The sequence below is a fragment of the Dromiciops gliroides genome, chromosome 1, assembly GCF_019393635.1.
Source record: "Dromiciops gliroides isolate mDroGli1 chromosome 1, mDroGli1.pri, whole genome shotgun sequence".
NCBI lineage: Eukaryota > Metazoa > Chordata > Mammalia > Microbiotheria > Microbiotheriidae > Dromiciops > Dromiciops gliroides.
Window position 1 is genome coordinate 231,564,712 of NC_057861.1, and position 26,194 is coordinate 231,590,905.

General features: G+C 42.3%; 1 protein-coding gene across 1 annotated transcript in view; it reads right to left on the reverse strand.

Moving 5' to 3' along the window:
- Positions 1 to 3,707: 3,707 nt before the first annotated feature.
- Positions 3,708 to 26,194, reverse strand: part of EMILIN2 (elastin microfibril interfacer 2) — a 74,354-nt gene continuing 51,867 nt past the window's right edge. Inside the window, exons 5-8 of the mRNA XM_043980074.1 lie at positions 15,984 to 16,406; positions 9,469 to 9,504; positions 8,566 to 8,694; positions 3,708 to 4,927 (exon numbers count right to left, since the gene is read on the reverse strand). Of these exons, the coding sequence (XP_043836009.1) occupies positions 4,590 to 4,927; positions 8,566 to 8,694; positions 9,469 to 9,504; positions 15,984 to 16,406 (926 nt within the window). The 3' untranslated portion in view covers positions 3,708 to 4,589. The remainder of the gene's footprint in view (positions 4,928 to 8,565; positions 8,695 to 9,468; positions 9,505 to 15,983; positions 16,407 to 26,194) is intronic.

The window sequence follows — 26,194 nt, forward strand, 5'->3', positions numbered from 1 at the left end:
ACTTCTTTTTTGCTGGTAATTTTTAAAAATGTGTTTCCCAAAGTTTAGTGCATGCCAGCAGGAACCAGCCTCTCCTGCTTTGTGGATTCAGCCAAGGAATGATTCATTCATACATATGCAATTTCTATTGTTTTCTGACTAGTGTTAGCAAAATTGCCTTCACCTCCCAGACTTCTCTCTTCCACTGTTTCCCTCTGCACATAATGTTCAGAAAGCTTAGAACTCATGATGGAAAATGCTCTCCAAATCCAGAAAAAAAACAAAACAAAACAAAAAACCTGTGGAATATGGATGCAGATTGAACCACACTGTTTCTTTTGGTTTTGGTGCTGTTGTTTTTCTTTTGAGGTTTTTCCTTTTTGCTCTGATTCTTCTCTTATAACATGACTAATGCAGAATTATGTTTAATGTTATTGTACATATATAACCTATAGCAGATTACTTGCTGTCTTGGGGAGGGGGACAGGGAGGGGAGGGAGGGAAAAACATTTGAAACTAGAAATCTTATAAAAACTAATGTTGAAAACTATCTCTACATGTAACTGGAAAATAATAAAATACTTTTAGAATTAAAAAAAAGAAAGCTTAGAGCTCTATCCAATTTGTCAGTTTCATGAAATTGTCCAACTCTGGTGTGTACTAGATGTTGTCCCTAGTCTACTAATCAGTTTTCAAAGGAAAATTGAAGTTCTCTTTCTTCAAAGTAAACTCCTCCCATCGGCCACTTCCTATGTATTATTTGAATTCTGTTCCTTTACTGAGCTCTCTTACCCCTTACCATGGGTGGGTGTTTAAGTTTCTGTCCTCATGTAAATATTGCACACTTACTGTGTTACAAAGTTAAGCCATGAAAGCAACTTTTTACATTGAACTTTAACTCCGTGTTGATATGGAGGTGGGACAGTAGAAGATCTGGGAAAACTAATGGAACTGTGAGAGTCAGTCAGTTGGGTATAGAAGAGATGAGATCAAATTGGAAAAGAGGCAGCTTTCTTCATGAAATAATTTGTGGGAGAGTCATTCAAGAGGAAATGTCCTTGCCCACAAACCCTTTAAATTGTTTAAGTGTTAGCAGTTTCCACCACTTCTCTTAAGTTGTGAATGACTAAATGCTAATTGCAACCAGACATATTGTTTGCAGTTTTTGAGAGACCATGTAGGGGAAATGTGTGTATATGTCTGTGTGTAGTGCCTGAAAGTACTAGGAGCTTCATAAACATTTTGTGATTGATTGATTGATATACACATATTCATATTAGGTGTCTATATCTATTTCCATTTATTTATTTATTTATTTTGCTTGCCTGCTTTGGTCCAAAAGGGCAAAAATGTAGCCTTCCTTGAGGAGGATGTACCACCAGCAGAAGGCACTTTTGCACTTACCACACTCAGTCCTGTAGTTTTAAAAACGGGGCAATATCCACCAGTCCTTGCCTGCTGCAGTTTCCTTTTTCATTGTTGAACAAGTTCTCTTCTCAGTGGGGTGTGTGTGTTAGAGAAAGGAGACTTGCTTGCAAACAGCCTTTCCCCAAATGCTCGTTATCACACTGTTTTTTGTTTCTATGAGTCATTTTCAAGACAGCCAACAGTAATGTGACAGACTACCTTTAGTCGATTTCCTAGCTTTGTAGGCAACAGGCTGAAATTGTTTCTCTCTGGGCTGCACATCTCCCTACCCTTCTGAGCAGAGCTAAAAAATTCTAAGTACAGAAGAATTTTTTTGTCCTCAGAGCTCTGTTTCTTCTCCTTTGGGGCCTTCCAGATCCCCAAGTAAGGTGTAAATCTGGTTTATGCCATGAGAACACAAAATGAGTGATCCAGAAGGGAGAATCAAAGTGGAGAAAAATAAATACAAATGGAACTGTCTTTGACTATCTATTGAACCTCTCCCCCCCTCCCCATTTTAAATGTTAATTACACTCCTTGAGACAAAAGCATCCATTCCACGGGGGAGGGCAGGCTTTGCTTTATCAGTTGAGAAAACCTGAGTCCAAACCCATTTGGGGCAATACTCCAGAGCACTGAATTCTGGTTTAGCCTTTTTTCCTCCCTTGGAAAAATGGCACCAATTCATATGACTGTTTTGGTACTAAGAAAGCATCTACAAAGATCCTAATGTTGTTAATTGTGTTTGATTGTGTCCAACTCTTCACGACCCCAGTTTGCAGTTTTCTTGGCAGAAGCACTGGAGTGCTCTGCCATTTCTTTCTCCAGCTCATTTTACAGATGATGAAACTGAGGCAAACAGGATTAAATGACTTGCCCTGGGTCACACAGCTAGGAAGTGTCTGAGGCTGGGTTTGAACTCTTCTTTCTGACTCCAGATCTCTCACTCTACCCACTGTGACAATTGGAGTGACGCCACCTGCTGGAGAGTTACTGTAGGAAAGCTCCTCCATGAGGAGGAGGCGTCTGAGGGCAAGCCACGTGGCTTGGAAGGTCAGTTCCTTGGCGTCAGGAAGTGATGTTTGATGTTTCCGGTTTACATAGGAGGCTTGTGGGATGAAGAAGGGGTGAGGCTCTCTCTTTTCTCCAGGACCTCGTGGGGAGTGGAATGAAATGCTGGCTCCCTGAGATAGATGTAGGCATCTAGGCCTCTTTCTCTCTCCTCACCAAATTCTTATGCTCCTTAATAAATGCTTAAAAGTCTAAATTCTTGCTAAAGCTTCTAATTTATTGGCAACTACTCATTAGATTTTTAGACAGTCTAGCTGGAATTTTAGCCCCTTTACATCACCTCCCTCTAATCTGTAAGATGAGGAGGCTGGACTAGATGCCCCTGAGGTCTCCTCCTTCCTACATCTATGATCTTGTGTTTCTGAATTATCTGTAAAATAAAGGATAATGATAATAACCATCACAAGATTATTTTGAAGATCAAATAAGATAATATATCTTAAGCCACTCATTGTATAAATTTGAGGCAGCTGGTGGTGTAGCGGATAGAGTGCTGGCCCTGCTGTCAGGAAGACCTGTTTTCAAATCCAGCCTCAGATACTAGCTGTGTGACCCCAGCAGTTCCCTTAACTTCTGTCTGCCTCAGCTTCCTCAACTGTAAAAATGTTGTTACGAGGATCAAATGAGATATTTGTAAAGTGCTTAGCAAAGTGCCTGTCAGATAATAGGTGCTATAGAAATGTGACCTGTTATTGTTACTTGAGTTAATATTAACTAAAGTATATTGGTATTCTGTATTTCTCAACATGACCTCAGCTTTCAAGAAAGATGTGATAAGTTTTATGTTGAGCCTTTCGTTGCTTAGAAACCAGAGTGCTATTAAATCAGTGTCTATTACTGAACTATGCAGTGAAGTAACTGAGCATTTGATCTCATCGGCTTGGGCAAGCTGTTGATTAAATATAAATTTAAAGTGTCCCTTCAGAGGCGCTCTTCCCTTCAGCTGCAGGGATCATGTGGGGGTATTTCAATCCATTCACATCTGGTCTGCATTTACACACCCAAAAAGGCAAGTACACAGCTTGGCTTTTTTTTTTTTTTTAAAGTTCGTACAGTTCATATATTTAAAGTTATCTCCTTTTTAGCTTCCATAGCCACGAAGGATCCAATATATATATATCTGCCTTTCCTCTCCCTCCCCTTGGCCCTCCTCAGCTTTTTCCCCTTCTTCGAAGCCTCCCTCCTCCTTCCCCATCCAAAAAGGACACACCAAACTTGAGGAAGTTACCATCACATGATTTGACCTTTTTTTTATTATTATCGGTACTCCTTGTCTTTGCACTCACAATGTACATGTCATCTGAGGAGCCCAGCTGGCTTCGCAAACACATCTAGTCTGTAGTATTCCCCACACTCAGCTGGGGAAGCTAGCCCAGAAGAGAGAGAAGGGTGACTTGTCTAAAGTCACAGTTTCAGATGGAAGTTGTAAGAAGAATTTCAAACCCCCAGGGATTCTGTTCCTCTGATGGGATCACAAATAGACACTTCAGTGTTTAAACTTTTTCCCCTAAGCAATATAGATGAAAGGCATCCGTGTTGTGACATAACCAGAGGGGCATAGCCTCCTCTCCTAACAGAGGACAATTCCCTCTGGTTCTGCTCTTTGGAAGAAATGAGCATAGTCATTAACTTAGCTCTCAAAGCCTGTGGTCTAAAACCAGCTTCCAGACAATAAGAAGAGCCCTGGAAGCCAACAGCAGCTGTTCCTTCTCTCTTAGGAGGAAGCACTCCATCTACCACCATGCAGTCAATTCCTATCGCCAGCAGTAATGAAATGACTCAGGGTTCTGAGCTAGGGAGATGCAAGAAGGTCTGATGAATATAACTGAGGGCAAATACTTTGGAATCAGAGAGGATGCGATTCTGAGTCATAAATATGAGGGATAAAGTAGATTTTCAAGTTGCTTGGTTGGAGGAATGAAAAAGGTGTGTGTGTGTGTTTGAGTGTGAGCTCTTGTGTTGCCTGGCTTTGAAACAAGAGGTGGAAAAACCTGAACTCTCCTTTTGTAAAGGCAGCAGGGGAAGCATGGTGTGGGGTCATGAAGACATAATTACATACATCAAATGAATATATTAAAGTTTTGGAGTTTATTCCAACTATCTTGACCCTTTCCTTGATGTTCTAAGCCAGTCTAGATGTGGGAAAGGAAAGGATAGAGGAAAACTCCACTAAATGTGGAGTACATTTCATCAAAGTCTGTGTGGGCCAGCCTGCCCCCAGTCACCACAATGTTCACCTCATCTCCTGCTTTCAAGTGTACAATGAGATGGAAAGTCCCTGTTCCACCACAGGTATGTAATCCCCCTCGGGGTCTGTGATATTCCAAGAGTTCTCTTCTGTATCCAGCTGTGTGCAGCTGGGCCACACTGGCATTGGAGACTGACAAGACGGCTTCGACATACTCATCTCTCTCGGGAGTGAGGATGGCAGTGATCAGGTATCGACCATCATATGGGGCAGTAAAGATCCCTGGGAGAAAGAGACAAGTGTTCAGAGTTTATACAAAACCAAAGCCCTTTTTATTTAGACACAGTGGTGAGCTAGCAAAATCTAAAGTAGAACCCCTCTCGTGTCTCACACACACGCCCTAGCGTGTGTCCCAATCCTGGTGTGCTGCTTCTTACAATAATAAGTCATTCTTCCTCCTGCAGATCTTTGTCTTCCGATTCTAACAATCTTGAGAAGAACAAAAGTACAAATCCACACACCAGCTTTCAAGCTGCTGGGGCCCACCAGGGAGGTAGCATAATTAGGGCACAAAATTCCAATTTAATAGCATCAGGTCACCAGGATAAGCTTTCTCTTTAAACATTGCTCCTGAAGATCCGGAGGAGAGGGCAGCTATTTTTGACCAGTTTTATTAGTTCTATGGCCTTGGTCTCCCCTAGCCTATATATGGACCGTACCCATTTCAGATACTGAAGCAATCATGACGGCTTCCCTTTCCATTTTATGGAAACCTCATTGTTTCCTCTTTTATGTCATTTCAAGAGTTCCTTGCAGTTGGTTAGGTCTTTGACTCTACAGAGACTCATGCTGGAAACACCCAAAGATCCAAATTTATAATCTGTATCTCCTGGAAAGGCTACTGCCGTTATTTCCTTCACTGCTGTGCAAAATACCAAGAAATGAGCAAGATTCCCCCTTCTAGGGAAAGCATGATATGTTCCACAAAGCACCAAGAATAAAGTACTCAACCAAAACTTGGCGACATCATGCAATTGGCTTTCTTCCTGAAAAAATTTGACTCCTAAGTGTTTGGTCAGTGGGTATGTGCACCACGTTGATCATTTAACTGCTTTCTGATGAGCTGCCAGCTGATCCCAGACCCTAAACAATAGCCCATATGCCCTAAGCACAGAAGAAAGGGTGTGGAAAAGAGGTGGCTGGGAACAAAGGGAGGGTTTAAAGAATAGGAAAGAACATGCAAATTTGGTGGACCCAGGAGCATTTTTTCCTCAAGCTGTTGTAAGGCAAGTATAAATTAATCCCATTGTTCACTGCTGGAAAATTAAGGGCCAGCCCCAAGAGGTTGAACTATCACTCTTTATCAGGGTCCAGGGAAATCCATGGTGATGCTCGGCCTAGAGGAGTGAGACCTACAGAGAGCAGGGGGAACTTAAAGGTAGATGGTGCCTTGGCCTCTCCCACCCAGGAATCAGGGTGGGGTAGTCAGAAAAGGGTGACTAGCCCAGCCCCCCTTTAAGAGTTCTAAGAAAAGAGTTATTAAGACCCCTTCTGGTCTAATTCCTGAGGCACATCAAGGCTACCCATAAGCACCATGTCAACCAGTACACCAATAGCCCATGAATATGATGAAGATGAAAGCTGCTTAGGGCAGGGGCTTAATCTGGTTTTGCCTTTGGATCATTTGCCTACAGGAAAGCTTTATCATTATGCAGTTATAGTCATTCATTCAATAGTTACCAATCACCCACTGTGGACATACCTAGATGGAGTGAGCACAGAGGGACTTCCCAAGGGAATAGAAAAGGTCTGACTTGGGGAGACAAACCACATGAGTGAAACAGTGAAGTTCCAACACTAGGCAGCATGTGGCTCAAGACCAAATTATTGACTAAGGAATTGGGTTCAGGAAAAGATGAGGTAAATGTAGCCTCGAGGGAGAGAGGAAAGGCCTCCTGGGGAGGAGGGGTACCTGTGTGCATTCTCCAAGATGGGATTGGGACCAAAAAGAAAGAACAAGGGGTCCAAGCAGTAGGAAAGAGGAAGAATATATTTGTTTCCATGTCTGGAATGCTTCCACACCTCTACCTTGATTATGCGGTACCCTCAGCTCCTAACAATTTTCACTTACACACACCTAACACAGCTAGATAGTGCACTGGATAGAGTGCTGGGCCTGGATTCAAGAAGACCCAAGTTCAAATCCAGCCTCAGACACTTAGCTGTATGACTGGGCAAATTACTTCACTTCTGCCTCAGTTTCCTAATCTGTAAAACAGGAAGAATAATAGCACCTACCTCCCAGGGTTGTTAGGAAGATCCAATGAGAAAACTGTAAAGTGCTCAGCACAGCGCCTGGCCCATGGTGAGCACTACCTACATGCTAGCCGCTACTGGTTTAGATCCATGTGATTTCCCCCATTGGGAGGGAAGCTCTTTGAGAGGGTGTCTTCTACTTTCCTTTTTGTACCCTCAGCACAGACCACACTGTTTCCTAAATGGTGGTTGACTGAAAAGAAAGCACTTCATAAAGCTTAACATGCTTGGTGTGTAGGTGACTCTCCCTGGAATTTAAATAACTCTCTGGGGAGGCCTGGTACAAAATCTTATACCTACTCAGTCCCAGTCAAGTTGCTAATTTTTGATAAAGAAATTAGAAAAACTGTCTGGACATAAGTGGGCCTTCTGAGGGTCTTTAAAAACCCGTAAATAGCTTTATTTAAACGCCAACAAACAACAAATACAAAGCTTAAGTATCTCTTCTAGCACCTAGCACGGTTTGGGTTTTCTTCCCCACATAGCAGACCCTTAATAAATGTTAGGCTGTATTGTCCGTCCTCCCCAGACCTTACAATAGAAAGTCTGAGACCTCTTGCTCCCAGGTGGCTCTTTCACAAAATGATTTTTTCTGATTTTTGAAAGTCTTCCCAAGACATGCCGCCAAGAACTCCTTCTTGCATTTTTTAAATTGACCCCTAATGTTTTCACTTTATTTTCTTCCATTCTTCTGTTGGGCCCCCATGAAAGACTAACTGATCAGATGGACAAGAAGAGTGAATTCCCTTGATTTTACCTGAGCTCCACAGGCTCCACACCACTGCTGGGAAAGCCAAGGAATAGGGAGAAGTTCCAGGGCTGGGAGCCTGAGGCCATGGAGCTTAGAGTCAGAAGGCAGGCTGTTCCCACCTAAAGGAAGCCAATAGAGTCCCTCCTCTTGTTTCACTGCACACCCAGAAGGATGAGCAGAGTGCTGGTTTTCTCCCAAACACTTGTCCAAAGTTATGTTGATAGCAAACAACGTGCATAGTTTTCATCCTCATTAAAAAGAGAATTTGGTTCTCTGCCACTCCCCTCTCCCCTTTTCTTTGAATAACACACAGAATTAGAAGGGAAACTGAGCAGAGTGTCTCTTTATGTCCGGCACAGCACAAAGCACACGGTGCACACGCTTACCGAGTGAGTGTCAGATAGAGATAAACAAGGAAATCTCTGGTGACTCTTATGGAGGAGGGCTCGTGGGAGGAGCACATAGACAGCAGTGCCAAGAGTAATTCTATTGACTAGTGAATGCTGAGAACAAGTATGTTGATCTCATAACAAGAAAATGCTATTGCATATTGGTCTCCAGACCCCTAAAGCACATCATATTTTGCTGCATGTGAGCTGTTTTGTTTTTTTTTTTTTAAACAGCAACACTGGGAAGAATACAAATGATGCAATCCTGACCCCCTTGAGCGCTTGGCTTCCATACCTCATGGAACTGCCAATCTCTCCCAGACAGGATCCCTTCATGGGACTTGTGATCCCAGATATGTTATGGGAGGGTTCCCCAACACTTTGGGGTCATAAAGGCTATAAGACAGAACATGTGAGAGGAGGCTGAAATCATTAGCCCAACTCCATTTCTCTCAAAAGCTTACCAGTGTTTGGGTCATAAAATTCTCCATCATTCACAAGCACTTTGTTGAAGAGGACCACACCCGCCTCACTCGGGAAAGGTTTCTGAGTCAGACCAGCAGAGAACGACACTAGAGAAGCTGTAGGAATCCCTAAAAAAGAGGAAATGAAACAGATTTGTCAGAGCTCTCTGGGCTGGGGTGTTCTTTCCCATTCCCAGGCTGTTGCATTGTCTATTTAGGGGTGACTGGAGGGTAGGGTGAGAGAATGGAGAGTAGGGGTTGGAGGTGGGAACAGGATGATAAGGTGGAAAGAGATGCCTCTGTTATTTGCTATCTGTGACCCTGAGCAAGTCATTTTCCCTGTTCTGAACCATTAGTTTCTTCAGTTATAAAGAGAGCAGGGTTGAACTAGACCTGAAAAACCCCTTCCAGCTCTAAGTCTGTCTTACTTACAGACCTATTCTGTGTATTTCTAGGGGGCAGCCCTACTTTTCTTCTACCTTGAAGTAGCAAGTACTACCAATGTCCTACAGGCTTATCATATCAGTGTTGCAGAGTGCCTTTGAAGGCAAGAGTTTGGGAGCTGAGGAATCTGGGTAGGCAGATTCTGGGACGCCAGTTCTGCACAGATTCAGTTGGAAAATGTGACTCAGTCTGAGCCCCATAAAGTCTCAACATGACAGGTTTGTAGTCGACCCATGTGCATGTGGGCTTTGGGATGTAAACGAGCCAGATTTATGAAGCAAAGTTCTTTATCTCAGGAATTAATTCCATCCTGTGGAGAGGCAGAGTTTGAGGACCACCTGCAGCAGACTCCTTTTATCTGCTTGGGCTGAGCAGAAAGGGACTGTGCTCCAGGCGCAGGATTGCTGTGAGGATCAAATGGGACAACCAATAGGCAGTGTCTCTGACACCCACTGTTACCTTGTGATTCCACGGGAGACGGCCGTTTAGGGTATCCTGCAAAATACAAATGGTCAAGTGTTACACAAAATCCTAATACATAACTAGCTAATAATATTGGACTCCCCTGTCACTGATGGAAACAACACGATTTTTATCTTTATTATTAAATAAACAAGCGCACTAACCACAAAACCCTTCTCTCAGTCCAGGATCATGGCTTTCCATTGTTAAGGGGAAATTTCTAGCTAAACTGTCTAAAATCTAATGAGTGGTCGCCAATAAATTATAAGCTTTAGCAAGAGTTAGACTTTTAAACATTTATTAAGGAGAATAAGAATTTGGTAAAGAGAGAAGAAAAGGCCTAGATTCCTATCTATTAAAGGGAGAGCGCATTTCTCGCTCCCTTCTCTGCCAGAGTCCTCAGGAAAGAGACCGAGACAGAGCCCCCGTCTCTTCCTTCTTCCTCCCACCAGTAGACGTCACTTCCTGATGCCAAAGAAAAGACTCCTGGTCTTGCCCTCAAAGACCTTCACTTCATGGCAGAACTTTCCTATAGTCAGTCTCCAGCAGGTGGCGTCATTCCGATCGTTAGACCATCTACCCCAGCATCCCCAATGACTTCCTTAGGCTTTCAGAGTTAAACTCCAGGTGAGGATATCAGGGGAAGAGACTCCAAGAGGATAAAAACAATAACTATAATGATTCTTTTAAAGGCCTGCAGGGTCACTGATGTGGGTTCCTTAGACCGACATAAACCGCATGCCTCAGTAAAATATCTTCAGGAGCTGTGGATGACCCAACCTGAACTTACTCAGGCTGGCCCGCAGATAACAGACACACCACTCATTAACCAAACCATCGAACAGGGCCTTCCAGCTTGGTAGGAGCCTCTGAAGCCTCAGCTCTGCTAGCGTAGCCTGAGAAAAGCTGGGGTTGCCTGTGCCACCGAGATAGTCCAGCAGGATTTTGGTGCAAGAACATGATAATAATCACAGCCAGGGTGGTCATGAAGATCACGTGAAATGACATTTGTAAGATCCCTTTCAGCTTTCAAGGTTATGTCCTACGGTCATATCCTTGCACTGAATCAAATTGAGCTTTAGGGCCACTAAAATCCTGAGGTGGTGGTGGTAGTGATGATGATGATAACAGCTAACATATAGCATCTATGTATGTGCCAGGCACTCTGCAAGGTACTTTATAAATATGATCTCATTTGATCCTCACAGCAACCCTGGAAGGTAGGTGCTATTATTATTCCCATTTTACAGATGAAGAAACTGAGGCGAAGGATAAGTTACTTGCCCAAGGTCACAAGGTCAAGATCTTTTCAAACAAACTACTGTCTAGTGATGAGGATTTTTTTTTTTAAGTGAGGCAATTGGGGTTAAGTGACTTGCCCAGGGTCACACAGCTAGTAAGTGTTAAGTGTCTGAGGCCAGATTTGAACTCAGGTCCTCCTGAATCCAGGGCTCTATCCACTGCACCACCTAGCTGCCCCTTGATGATGATTTTTAAAAAATGGTTCTCCCCAATATGCCAATGAAAAACTGAATTGCCAGACCTATTTTAGAAAGCAATTTGGAATTGTGTAAATCAAGGGACTAAACTATCCATACTCTGAGCCAGAGACTCCATCACTCCAAGGAGAACACCAAATAAAGGAAGGACTCCGTATACACCAAAATACTTATAGCAGCACTTTTGTGGTAGCAAAGAAATGGAAACATCTGGACCCATCAAGTGGGGAATGGATAAACAAATTGGTGGTACACAAATGTAATGGAATATCATTGTGCTATAAGAATGGACAAATGTGATGAATACAAAGAAGCATGGAAAAATCTATATGAACTGTTACAAAGGGAAGTGGGCAAACCCAGGAAAATAATGTACACAATGACTACTACCATCCCCTTCTTACAGTTGAGATGACAGGCAAACAGAGGTTAAGTTACTTGCCCACGGTCACACAGCTAGTGAGTATCTGAGGCCAGACGAACTCATGTCTTCCTAACTCCAAGCCTAGCACTTTATCAACTCTGCCACAAAATAACAAGCAGAAGAATATCATAAAATTATATAAAGGCCAACCTAGGCCCATAAGAAGAGATGTGAACAGACATCTCCCCCAACTACTTTGAACAAGACAGGATCTACAGATGTGGAATGCTGCATATAAAGTCAGAGTTTTTTTCAGTGGATTAGTAGGTTTTGCTGAATTTCCTTTCTCTTATTTCTCTGTCTCTTTTTTTGTTTTGTTTTGCTTTTTGTATTTGAATAGAATTTTATTTTCCAAAATATATGTAAAAACAAAATTTTAACATCGATTTTTTAAAAAAAACTTTGTGTTCCAACTTCTCTTCCCCCCTCCATTCCCACCCCCCACCCACAAGAACTCAAGCAATTCAAGATAAGTTATATGTGAATGGTCATGGAAAAATTCCCATATTAGCTAGTTGTGAAAGAAAACAGTCAAAAAAACCAAAACTTCAGATTAAGGTATTGTCAAAGAGGAAATTTAAAAAAATGTTTTAAATGTGTTTCCATCTGTTTTCAGATACTATCAGTTCTTTCTCTGCAGATGGGCTGCAATCTTCATAAGTCTTTCAGGGTTATTTTGGCTCATTGCCTTGCTGAAAATAACCAAATGCTTCCCAGCAGATCATCCCCCACTATTGCTGTTATTTTGTATACAGTACATTTCACTCTGCTTCAGTTCATGTAGGTCTTTCCAGGTTTTTCTGATAGTATCCTGTTCATCATAATCTTTATATAGTACCTTAAGCTTGACAGAGAATTTTCTTCATAAAAGCCCAGCAAAGTAGGTACCATACGTTTTGCCATTATAATCAATCATCATAACTATTTCCCTCCATCCCACTCCCTTCCCATGACATTTACTCTATCTTCTTTTTACCTATTCCTCCTCAAAAGTGTTTTACTTCTGACTATCCTCTCCCTTGCTCTGCACTCCCTTTTTTCACCCTTCCTTCCTTATCCTCTTCCCCTCCTATTTTCCTGCAGGGTTAAATAGACTGCTTCTCCTAATTGGGTATGAAAGCTATTCCCTCCATGAGCCCACTCCAATGAGATCAGGGTCCCTGAGCTAATTCTGTGTTCTAAAATTTTCTTCCTCCCAATGATATCAAGCAATTCAATATGTTATACTAGTGCAGTAATGCAGAACATCTTCATCTTCCTTGAAAGTGTTTTGATTTTTACTGCTCTCTCCCCCAATCTGCCCTTTCCTTCTTCCCTTCTCCCCACCCCTTTTCTCCCTCCCCCGACCCAGGGCAAAAATATATTACTATACCTACTTGAGTAGGTATGTTAGTCTTTTTTTGAGCCAATTCTGATGAGATTAAGGTTCACTCACTCCCCAACTCCTTCCCCCTCTTCTACTCCCCTCCATAAGCTTTCTCCTTGTTTCCTTCATGTGAACTACCTCTCCCCAGACCATCTCTCCCCTTCTCCCTCCCCCAGTCTATTCCTCCTACACCTCAACCCTATTTTAATGATGTCATCATGGATTAGTTAGGTGGCACAGTGGAAAAAGCACCAGCCCTGGACCCAGGAGACCCCAAGCCCAAATCCAGCCCCAGACATAAGACACCCCACCCTGTCTGCCCTACAAAGAACAAAACATAAATACTTTACAGATATCATCCCTTCATATTCAGTTCAGCCCTGTCTTCTGTGAATTTCTTACTGAGATAGTTCTTATGATTTCAAAGTATTATCTTTCCATGTAGGAATGTAAACAGTTTGATCTTTTAATATCCTTCATGAAGTCTTTTTCCTGTTTACCTTTTTATGCTTCTCCAGGGTCTTGTATTTGAAAGCCAAATTTTCTATTCAGTTCAGGTCTTTTCATCACAAATGCTTGAAAGACCTCTTTCTCATTGAAATTCCATTTTTGCCTCTGAAAAATTATACTCAGTTTTGCTGTGTACATGATTTTTGGCTGAAGTCCAGTTCCTTTGCCCTCTGGAATATCATATTCCATGCCCTCCGGTCCTTTAATGTAGAAGCTGCTAGATCTTACTTTATCCTTATTGGAGCTCCACAGTATTTGAATTCCTTTTTTCTAGCTGCTTGCAGTATTTTCTCCTTCACCTGGGAGTTTTTGAATTTGGCTATAATATTCCTGGACGTTTTCCTCTTGGGATCTCTTTCAGGAGGTGATTGGTGGATTCTTTCAATCTCTATTTTAGCTTCTGCTTCTAGAATATCAGGGCAATTTTCCCTCACAATCTTTTGGAGGATGGTGTCTAAGCTTTTGTTTTGGTCATGGTTTTCAGGTAGTCCAATGATTTTCAAATTATCTCTCCCAGATTTATTTTCTAGGTCAGCTGTTTTTCCAAGGAGATATTTCATATTGCCCTCTATTTTTTCATTCAATTGGATTTGCTTTACTGTGTCTTGGTTGCTCAGAAGGTCACTAGCTTCCATTTGTTCAATCTTAATTCTTAGGCAGTTATTTTCATCAGACAGTTTTTTAATCTCCTTTTCCATTTGGCTTTTCAAACTGTTGACTTTTTTCTCATGACTCTCCTTCATCGCTCTCATTTCCCTTTCCATTCTTTCCTCCTTTTCTCTACCTCTTCTTTCTATTTCTCCTACTTTCTCTTCAAAGTCCCTTTTGAGAGCTTCCATGGCCTGAGACCAGTTCATATTTTTCTTGGAAGCTTTGGAAGTTGGAGCTTTGACCCTGTTATTATCTTCTTCTTCTGAGGTTGTACTGTGGTCTACCTTACCCCCAAAGAAGTTTTTGATGGTCTTCTGCTTTCTCTGCCTACTCATCCTGGCTTACTATTTCTTGGTTTTTAACTCCTTCATAAAGTGTGATGCTGCTTCCAGGACACACTGTTCAAGCTACAGCATGGCCCCGGGGATGGTTGGGCTTCTTCTCAGCCTGCCTGGCCTCGCTTTCATTTGATTTTAAACTCTCCACTGGGGGGATGGGGGAGGGGGGGCTGTTTCTTGGCTCCACTCCTGTTCTCAGCTTCAGAGGGTCCCAGGTGTTTTGGGTTGAGAGGGGGCAGGCTTTAATCTCACCAGGCCTGTTCTCAGGTCCGGAGATAACCTCAGGCCTACTTTACTAAGCAACCAACCAGTAAAGCTTTCTGTGGTGTGGTTCTCAGCTTCCGATAAGACTGTTCCCCTACTCTCCTCCCCCACCTGGGTCTCCCCCACTCAGGATTTCTTCCTGGTTCCCCGCTGGGGTGAGACAGTCGAATCCTTCCTCCCAGTCCACTAGTACCCCTGAACTTTACCCCCCCCCAGCCGTTCAGTCCGACCACGCACTTGGTTCTAGAAGATGCCTGTGCTGCAGCCAATTCAGAGGCACCGGGGTAAATTCTTCTGGCGGGTGTCTGGTGTGTCGGCCCGATTGCAGGATTAGGCTTTATTTGTGGCCCAGCATGGCCCCCTGAAATCTATCTATAGCTAGAGAAAACTCTCAGCCCGTATTTTTGTGTGTTTTTCTGCCCCAAGGGTTCTTGTATTTCTATTTTTGGAGTTATTATATCAGGAGCCCTGTGGGTTTAATGTCTTTCCTCTGCCATCTTGGTTCCGCCCTTGCTCTGTCTCTTTTTTTAAAAAACATCTGTTATAAGGGATAACTCTCCAAGAAGGGGAAAAGGTACAGAGGAGATTATTGGCGATGTAAAAATTATTGTTGTACTAATAAACATCTTTTAAAAATATGGTTCTCCATTCTGAGGGTTCTTAAGTTTTTTCTATACCTGAGCTAATTAGTTTAGTTTTCCCTGTCACCCTAATGTAGAAAATGATAAGAACAGGGCAGCTAGGTGGTACAGTGGATAGAGCACTGGTCCTGGATTCAGGAGGACCTGAGTTCAAATCCAGTCTCAGACACTTAACACACTAGCTGTGTGACCCTGGGCAAGTCACTTAAGCGCAATTGCCTCTCTCTCTCTCTCTCTCTCTCTCTCTCTCTCTCTCTCTCTCTCTCTCTCTCACACACACACACACACACACACACACAAATGATAAGAACATGTTTCCTTTTCCCTAGAGAACTAATGCTGTTGACACCATGGGAGAGTATGTCCTTAGAACTGTTTCCCCAGTGGCATTCCAGCACTGTTTTCTCACTGGTCCCTTTTAGAACCAACAATGTGAATTTCCCATTTGTGGTGAGAGACCGAGGCCACAGATAGGCTATCTGGTCAGCAGACTTGTATTCTCATCCCACCTCCACTACTTGGCTGTTGTGTAACTTAAGGCTTTTGCTTCCTTGTCCTTATTTTCCTTGTTGATCAAATGAGAAGACTGAACTGGGTGATCTCAGCTCCCTTACATTCTATAGGTGAAAAACTAGGGGTTCTTCACCTGGGTTGGTTTCCTTTGTAATCCAATGTATTTTATTTCATGCATTTAAAAACATGATTCTGACAAGGGGTTTCTAGACTTTGCCTGATTGCCAGAGGGCTCTAGGACACACAAAAAAGTTAAAGAGACCCTGGTCTGAATCGTTTAGAACTCAGAACTAATTCATGACTCACCTGGTGCTCCAGCATATCCTTCAGAGCTTGGGATGGGCTGCCTGTCCTGGCCATCTACACCATTGGGCAAGCCTCTTCCTGACATAACCATTTTCCCAGGAGGCCCAGCTTCCCCAGTTTCCATGATGACCCCTGTAGATCCCGGTAAGAAGGGCAAACCTGTCCACCCAGGTAACTTGGAATGGGGTGGCATCTGCTCCGGGGGCGATGGGTGTAGAGGAGTCTTTGACTGTGAAGGTGGCTGAGGTCTTCCTGACTGGAAAGTTTTCTCAGGAGTCTGGGGCGGCAGGGGGCCTTTTGATTCTGGAAGCTGCTGGGGTGCCTTTGGTCGTGGTGATTTTCCAGGAATTTCTGGTTGTGATGGGTCTGGGGAGCTTCCTGGTTGTTGTGGTATGAGCTGGGGTATCTCTGATGGGGCTTCCGCTAAGCATTGGGAGAGGTAGAAAGAAGAGGTAGAGTTAGGAATGTCAGTCAACAAACAGTTTAACCACAGTTCACATAAACATGGACAATAGAAATAGTATAGCCTTTAAAGAAATTACTGTATTTTGTTTGTTTCCAAAAATAGAAACTTAACTCTTCAAAGTTGTCTGCTCATAACACTATAAGAATAGCCTAAAATAGAAACAGAGACAGCTGTGATCCCTCCAATATGAGACTTACATCAGTCTAAGAAACTCTGCTCCCCAAGTCTGGTCAACAATCTCTGGCTAAGGATTTGAAGAGGTCATTCGGTAAATTCCTTCTCTTAATAATATTGGTGTACCTGATAGTGTTATTCGGTTGTTTCAGTCATGTCCTACTCTTTGTGACACCATTTGGGGTTTTCTTGGCAAAGATACTAGTGGTTTGCCATTTCCTTCTTCAGCTTATTTTACAGATGAGGAAACTGAGGCAAACATCATTAAATAACTTGCCCAGGGTCACAGAGCTAGTAAGTATCTGAGGCCAAATTTGAAGTCAGTTCTTCCTGACTCCAGGCTGGTGCTCTATCCTTTCAGGTTTTAAGTTATCTTCCCAAAGTGCTCAGCTTTCCAATATTCCGTTGTTAACACACTGTCAAAGCCTTTTGCTTTGCTACAGGTTCCATGACCTGGACACATGATGTGTATGAAGAGTACTTCTCAAGTATGAGAGATCACAGTAGTATCTCAATGTATTGAACAGACACCAGGATCTACTTTTCACAGAAAAAAGAAAGACTAAAAGACAGACATGTAGAAAGGCAAAAGAAAGTCAAAAACATGAGGGGAATTCTGGTCAAACTGATCACTCTTGCCAGTTTTATAAATGATGATAAATTGTTCTCATTTTCTTAGCCATCCACTCAGTTCTAGAAATTGGTGTCCTTTAGTGACCCTCTCTCTTCTGAGACTGGCCCAGTTCCTTAGAGTCTCCAGTCCTGTCCTCACCACTAAGGCTTTGACTTCCCATAGCTATTTTCAATGGCTAGCTGAGTATTGAACCTGTGACAGGCGCCTGGGGCTAAATCTTCCCAGGCCCAGCTCATTGGGAGGCCACACCTGTCACTACCAAAGTCAGTCTTGTGGCCGGAAATTTTCTAGAGTAATATAGATAGTTCATTTTATTTAATGCTTGGTTAAATGCAGAGATTTGCCGAATCTCTACTGTATAAATAAACATTCTCTGAGAACAGCAGAGTTACTTGCCCCACTAGGTATTCTCCCATGAAATCAAGATTTTTAATTCCTCTGAGAGATTTACCAAACAATCAAAAATAGAAATGGAAAAAAAAGCCTTATATTTGAACTCAGCTTTCAAATAATTTTCATATGCATTGCCTCTTTTGATGTTTACAACAACCCTTTGCAACATTAAATGAAAAGAGATTGATGGTAGTCTAAAATGGAAAAAGAGCATTGGAAAACTGAGTCAGAGCCCTGATGATACAGCCAGAGCCAAAGGAACACAGAAACAGATCCTGAAGCTGGACAGAACCCGGGGAGATTACCTACCCTGAGCCCTACCTAAAGCATGAATCACCCCTAGAAAATCTTGGTCAGCCTTTCTGCTGAAAGACTGGCAATGATGGAAGCTATTTTCAGTGGGCAGCTGAGCAGAAAACTCATGATCAGTATCCTTGTCATTACCTCCCAAGGTAATTCATTTCCTATTTGGGCAGTTCTAATTATGAGGACATTTTTCCTTATATTGAGCCAAAATCTGCCTCACCATAACTTCAATCTATTGGTTGTAGTTATACCCTTGCAAAAAGTTTACGTCCATATCACCCTTCAAATATTCAAAGACAGCTATCTGGCCACACCCTTGAGTTTCCTCTTCAGACTAAACTTTCCACCATTCTTATAGAGCTCAGTTTTAAGAGCCCTCACTCCCTAGAGGCATCCTTTTCAGAAGGAACTCTGGCTTGTCAACCTCCTAAGAGGTGGCACCCACAACTGGGCTTAATACTGAACAATACTTAAGGCAGAGTGCTGCAGAACTACCCCTGCCTTCAGCCCAGATAGCAGAATTCTAAAGCCTGGGGACATGGATCGGACTGAGAGAACAGGAGCAGCACAACGAGGTCTCTGAAAGATAGGAGAAGCCCATGATCAAAGACTCGATTTGCCGCACACAGGCACGCACTTGCTCTTTAGGGACAACAAGCCTTGTTTACTATGGAGTCAAACACATTTCTAATTTGACTTCAATAATAATGAACTAACCACACCTAGCCCTATTTACTGTCAGGCTGTTCTTATAGTATCACCATCTGGGCCACACAATAACCTACAATCACTCTTTTCCTTGGTGACCAGGCTTAACAAAGTCCTGGAGTTTGAGGTTCTGAGCTAGAGTAGTTTGATTACAGGGGAAATTTTCCCACCTTTATTTCAGAGATTCCTGGCCTGCTGCTTGAATTTTGGAAGGTTGGCCTGTTCTCTTTTAGGGATCCAGCCTGTGCTAGTGCACATGGCTGGCTTGAAATCACACAGTTTATTAATATGTTATCTCAAGTATGCCAGACTTAAGTCACATAAACAAACACTGGCTCCCTCAAGCTTCTTATAATTCTCTCCCTTAAAAGTAGCAGCTATTTGTCAGCAGTTACCAGTGATGAACCAGAGGCTTATCAGGGGTCACCCAAAACCTAGGCCCAAGATAACTGCATGAACACTCACTAGAGGATTCTGTAGCATTTTTAATAGCCCAAATGGAGAGCTCATCATTGCTTTAACAGCAAGCTCCAGTTCCAGAGCAGTGAGACAGTGACTATGAAGAAACTAGAAAAACATGGGAAGACTTCTATGAAGTGATGCAAAGCAAAGACATCAAGGCTGAAAGAACGACATACACAATGGATATAACCATTTTAATGGAGTCAACACTAAATTTCAGTACAACTCAGGCTAAAGATGATGGACAGTGCTGGTATTTAATGATTAAAATTAAAGTAGAAATCTTGGTTTGCAGTTAATAATCTATAAATACACACATGGAATATGATGCATCCTATCAGCCACAACTACTCTTTCAGATGGTTTTTGCTTAACTGTTTGGGAACATATACTTTGTGGGGCCTTTGTTTGTCTGCTTGTTGGTATTGTCTAATGTGTTGCAATAAAATGCCTCAATAAAATAAAACTTTTTTTTTAATTAAAAAAAAGTCCAGCTCTCATGGGGCCATTCCTTTTTCCATTCTACTTTCAGTGTAATTATGTCCTCATATCCCTAAGTGAAAGCATTTCAAATGGGAAAATTTCCTGATTGATTTTTTTCTTAGACTCAGAATAGAGTCAAGTAATACTAGCAGGCCAGGAAGGAGCCACCCTTTCCTCCCTTGAATACCATCATGAAATTAAACTTCCAGGAAGGTATTCCTCAATGGTCACAGGACTGGTAAAAATAACTAGTTCTGGCCTTGATGCCGACTTGATGGTCATGGGCCCACAGACTTGCACACCCCATCTTCAAGCTGTGTAGGAATCTTATTTAACTGGGGCCTCTGGTGCAATCAAATGCAATTAGATTCAGACCTGAGAGACCAGAGTTGTGTTTCAGCCGTCTAATTTATGTGTTTTGTTTTGGCGGGACAATGAGGGTTAAGTGACTTGTCTAGGGCCACACGGCTAGTAAGTGTCAAGTATCTGAAGCCAAATTTGAAGTCGGGTCCTCCTGAATCCAGGGCTGGTGCTTTATCCACTGGGCCACCTAGCTGCCCCCCTATTTTATGTTTTTAAAGTTCACTGGGTCATATTTCTACTCCTTTCTGTTATAATACAGCCTTGTTCCTTTTTAAATCAACAAGTTTATTATCAATGCATTCACTGTGTCATAACCCATCACTTGTTCACAAAAGTTAAGTAAAACATGGTCCCTGCTCTCAGAAAGCTCACGACCTAACAGGAAGATACAACACACACACACACACACACACATACACAATATCTTTATACAAACCAAAAATTAAGAATGAATGTGTAAAAGATCAAAGATCATTAGTCAGGTGGTGGAGGGTGCATTAGGAAGGGTTTCTCATACAAGGCCGCATACAAGTTGTGCCTTATAAGATTGGGGGCAGGGGCAACTAGGTGGTGCAGTGGATAAAGCACCGGCCCTGGATTCAGGAGGACATGAGTTCAAATCTAGCCTCAGACACTTGACACTTACCAGCTGTGTGACCCTGGGCAAGTCACTTAACCCTCATTGCCCCGCAAGAAAAAAAAAAAAAAGATGGGTAGGATTTCAATAGGAGGCTAATGTGAAGAAGGCATTCAAGGCTCACAGAGCAAAGGAACAGAGGCAAAAACCAAAAACAAAACAAAAACATCTAATAATGTGTTCAGGGGGTGGTGAATGATTCTGCTTGGCTGGAGAACATATGAGGTAAGGCTGGAAAAGCAGGGTTTCAGTAGATTGTGGTGAGCCTTAAATACTAGGCTCAAGAGACAGGACTTTATTTAGCAGACAGTCAGATCTCCATTTTCCTGTTCTCTTCTTGAGACCCATTCATTCCCTTCAGCATCATACCTTCTAAAGGGTATGATGAATGCTCTCCATCAGTCATTTAAGTTTGCTAGCACTTTATAACCCTGAGTTTGAAGATTCAGTCTTTATCCAAAGTTTTATTCATGGCTCCTGAATATGAGCCCTTGATAATATCCCAGGCCTCCTCTTCCAGGATTCCCAGCATTTATCCCCTGTTGCTCTCAACTGGCTCCTTCCCTTCTTTTAATGCAAGTCTTCCATATCTTTCCTAGGGAAAAAGAATTATTTCCTTGAGCCACCAACCCACTCCTCCCCTTCCTCTGACCATCAGCTTGAAATAATAGTTTACATCAGCTGCTTGCACTTCCTCAACATTGACTTCTTAATGCCTTGTTTTATGTTTGTCCCTATCATTCTACTTAAATTTCTCTCAGAAATTTCTGGCCACCTTTTAATTATAAAACTCAATGGACTTTTTTTTTTTTCAGTCTCCATCGACCTTCCTGTGGTATATGGGACGATGCTGATCTCCCTGACCACCCCCTCCTAGAAAACTCTTTTTCCTTGGCTTCAGTGATACTGTATTCTTCTGTTTCTCCTATATTTCTAGCAACTATTCTCTGTCCTTTTTCATCATCTGTTATCTAAATGATGTCTCCCCTATCAGATTGGATAATATAACAAAAAAGGAAAATGAAAAATGTTTCAGGGGATGTGGGAAAACTGGGACATTAATGCTCTGTTGGTGGAGTTGTGAACTAATCCAACCTTTTTGGAGAGCAATTTGGAACTATGCCCAAAGGGCTATAAAACTAGGCACATTCTTTGATCCAGCAATACTACTACTACTATGTATGTATCCCAAAGAGATCTAAAAAAGTGGGAAAATCTATTTGTACAAAAATATTTATAGCAGCTCTTTTTGTAATGTCTAAGAATTAAAAATTGAGGGGATACCCATTATTGGAGAATGCCAGAACAAGTGGTAATATATGATTGTAATGAAATGTTATTGCACTATAAGAAATGGCAAGCAGGGTGATTTCAGAAGAACCTGCAAAGATGTGAACTAATACAAAGTACAGTAAGCAGAACCAGGAGAACAGTGTACACAGTAACAGTGATATTATACACGATGAACAACTATGAATGAGTTACCTCTCCTCAGCAATGCAATGATCCAAGACAATCCCAAAGGACTCATGATAAAAAAATGCTCTCCCTCTCCAGACAAAGAACTGTTGTCTGAATATAGACCAAAGCATATTCTTTTTTTTACTTTCTTTCTTTATTCGAGTTTTCTTGCATAAAATGACTCATATGGAAATGTTTTACATGATTGTATATGTATAACCTACATCAGTTTACTTACCATCTCAGGGAGGGAGGGAAGGATAGAATTTGAAACTCAAAACTTAAAAACTACAACCAATGTTAAAAATTGTTTTTATATGTGATTGGGTAAAAAATAAAATATTTCAGAAATAAATCGTGTCCCCTCACCATCCCACCCTTCTGCCTCCCCTGATTCTATCATTTCCTCCATTCACTCTCTCCAGCCACTCCTATGGCTTCAAGTTATCCCTCTCGTGTAGATGACTTCTAAATCTATGTCTCCATTTCTGGCATCTTTTCTAGGCACCAAACTCAACATTTTCAGCTGCTAGCTGGATATCTCCAGCTAGATCTCTCAGCAGAAAACCAAATTCATCATCTTTCCCCACTACAAACCAACTCCTCCTTCTAATTCCCAATTTCTTTTAATAACAACACTATTCTCCCAGGCACCAAGCTAAAATTCTCAGACATCCCAAATGTCTCTCAATTCTATCAATTACCAAGTACTATCAGTTCAACCTCCAAAAGAGAAATCAATCATTCATTAAGTGCCTGCTATGTACCAAGCACTGTATTAGGTACTAGGGACAGAAGGGGAAAAATGAGGGACTTTAAAGCCCCCAAAAATGAGCTTATATTTGGTCTTACAGGCAATAGGGAAATAATGGAGTTTATTGAGTAGGGTAGTGGCATGGTCAGATATGCACGTTAGGACAAAAACTCTCTCTTATCTCTCTCTCTCTCTCTCTCTCTCTCTCTCTCTCTCTCTCTCTCTCACACACACACACACACACACACACACACACACACACACACACACACCATTCCCTTTCCATTCCTACTGTCATCATTCTATTTGAAGCCTTCATGACCTCTTGCCTGGCCTACTATGATTGATATCTTCTGCTTTCTAACATCTCTCTGCTCCAATCCTTTCTGTGCTCTCTTACCAGATTTATTTTTTGCCCCCGTGTCTTTGCTCATGCCATTCTTGTATGGGTCTGGGATATCCTCTCACCTTCATCTCCACCAGTGGAAATTCTACCCATCCCTTTAGGTATTTTTTTTTTTTAGTGAGGCAATTGGGGTTAAATGACTTGCCCAGGGTCACACAGCTAGTAAGTGTTAAGTGTCTGAGGCCGGATTTGAACTCAGGTACTCCTGACTCCAGGGCCAGTGCTCTATCCATTGCGCCATCTAGCTACCCCTACCCATCCCTTTAGGACCAACCCAAATGCCATCTCCTCCATGAAGTCTTCCCTAATCTATCCCCTCCCACGTTAGTAATCATCTTTTGAATCTAACATATTAATCAACCAATCAAAAGTATTTATTAAGCCCCTTTTATAAGTTAGGCACTGGAGATACAAAGACAAAAATCAAATGGTCCCTGCTCACCTCCTATTGGGATTAACAACAAGCACACATATGAGTATAAACAACATATGTACAAGAGAAATACAAGGTTACAGGTGGGGGGAGAAAATACTACCAGCCAAGGGATCAGGAAAGGCCTCATGTTGGAGGTGAGGAGGGAGTGCTTTCTAGGTATTGGGGGGGGGGCCTGGAAATCTGTTGTTGTTTGTCCTTTGTTCTCAAAGATGAGCATGACATCAGGGTGATGTCATGACGCAGTGAACTGGATTTAAGTGAGGGATGGCTGTGCAAGGTCACCAACTGCATTCTCTCCTCCATAGTCATCTGTGTCCAGTGGCAAGATATACATCAGGATGACTGGGAGATGGCCCCAGGTGTTTTGGTTTTGCTTTTTTTAAGGCAATTGGAATTAAGTGACTTGCCCAGGGTTACACTAACAAGTGTCTGAGGTGAAATTTGAACTCAGGTCCTTCTAACTTCATGGTCAATGTTCTATCGACTACTCAAAGGCACAGACAAATCTGTGTGAAGAATCTGGCTGGACATAATATATAATAAGCCTAGAAAATCAGGTTAAAGCTAGGTTGTAAGGGGCTTTAACTGTCCATCAGAAGAGATTGTATTTCATCCTAGAGGTGAGAGGGAGCTGCTGGAGTTTACTAAGCAGGGAAGTGACATGGTCAGACCTGTGCTTTTTGGCAGCTATGTGGAGAAGCAGATTGGAGGTAGGAAGACCAATGAATAGTCTACGGCAATAGTCCAGGCAAGAGGTAATGAAGGCCTCAATTACAACACAGAAAGTTGTGGTGAGTGGAGAAAAGGGCATCCCCCTTGAAGCCTTTCCATTTTGTGGGTCCTGCCAAAGTTTGCCTGCCACTGAACTGGCTACGTGTCCCCAACCCAAGTTCTGATAGAGACCGTGTGAACTGAGCTGAATTCTTCAGGAAAGTAAAGTATTCTTCCCCAGTGTTTGCGAAGCACAAGGAAAGGGTGACTCACATTAACATCAGACCCAGCAATGCTCCAATCCCATCAATGGCACCCATCACCTGCCCTTTTGGCCACTAGTCCATTTTGTTTTTCCCATAGGCCAAGCCCACAAGTTAGTGTGACAGAAGTGGTGGGGCTAGTTGACCACTAGCACTCTTAGATGACTCACATAAGGGTGATATGCAAAGGAGAAAACCTGATATACAAATATTGCCATTCCTTATTAAAAGCCTCCTGAGGGGGCAGCTAGGTGGTGCAGTGGATAAAGCACTGGCCCTGGATTCAGAATGACCTGAGTTCAAATTCGGCCTCAGACACTTGACACTTACTAGCTGTGTGACCTTGGGCAAGTCACTTAACCCTCATTGCCCTGAAAAAAACAAACAAACAAATAAATAAAGGCCTCCTGAGATTTAACTGAAACAAATAATTTACAAAGAACCCACAGCTTATGTGTGTGTGTGTGTGTGTGTGTGTGTGTGTGTGTGTGTGTGTGTGTGTGTGTGTGTGTAAATCCATGAAATTGGTGAGCTGTGAATGTGTGCCTTCAGTTTAACACTTGCTAAGAGTTATGTGTTGAGCACAGTGCTGGACACTGGGAACATATGAGCTTTAGAAATTATACTGTTCCTGTCCTCAAGGAGCTTACTATTTAGTACACTCTGTAATAGACTAGTTCAACTTAAATTAATTTGCTAAAGTTGTTTATTGTTTCTCTGATGGATATACACTATACTTTCTGCAGGTGCTCTTAGGAAACCTGGCTGCTAGGAAGTCCAAAGTTGAAATAGTCTGTACAATGTCAACTGAACTGTTAGTAACAGAGGACCTCTGTGTCTGAACAGCAAGCACTGGGTAGCCTTGGGTACCCTTCCTAACAGACTCAGGGCCTCTTACAACCTAAGAGTATTTATGACCATAAAGGGCTGAGTCCAGGAGGCTGAAATAGGATTAAATTTTTTGCTAAGAAATTGTTATGAAAAGCCCTTCAAAGAAATCGATGTTCAAAATTCTAGGCGTGGATTGGCTGAGATTTCACAATATCTAACAGTGGACAATCCCAACAGTTACACAATACATTTCCTCGGACGTGTTCTGCACCAGCACGTTCAATGACTGCAGCAAGACAAACATCATTAGTCAAAGCAGGATCAGGGGAAGCAAACCATCACTCCTGGAAATGTATGTGCAGATGGTGAGTTAGAGAAGGCTGCCAGATGGGGAAGAGCTGATTTTCCCCAGTGCAGCCAGTTTTGTGGCACACGATTCCTGTAGCCCCATGTGATGGCTCATTAGTAAGAGAGAAAAGAGAACAGAGGGGTTAACGGCCTCAAATGCTGACACAAAGGGATAGAAAAGTTCCTTTGGGAAGGATTGCTATGAACAGATAATCTGAATTACCCCCTTGTCGGGTCAATAGTTAAGAACAATATTTATCCACTGGAATCATTCTAGTCTAAGCAAACTGGAGATCCAACTAATGCTTTTGGCAATGGCAAGATTGTCCCCTCCAGCCCCGCCAAAAAGGGCAAAAATATGAACTGGTACAATCC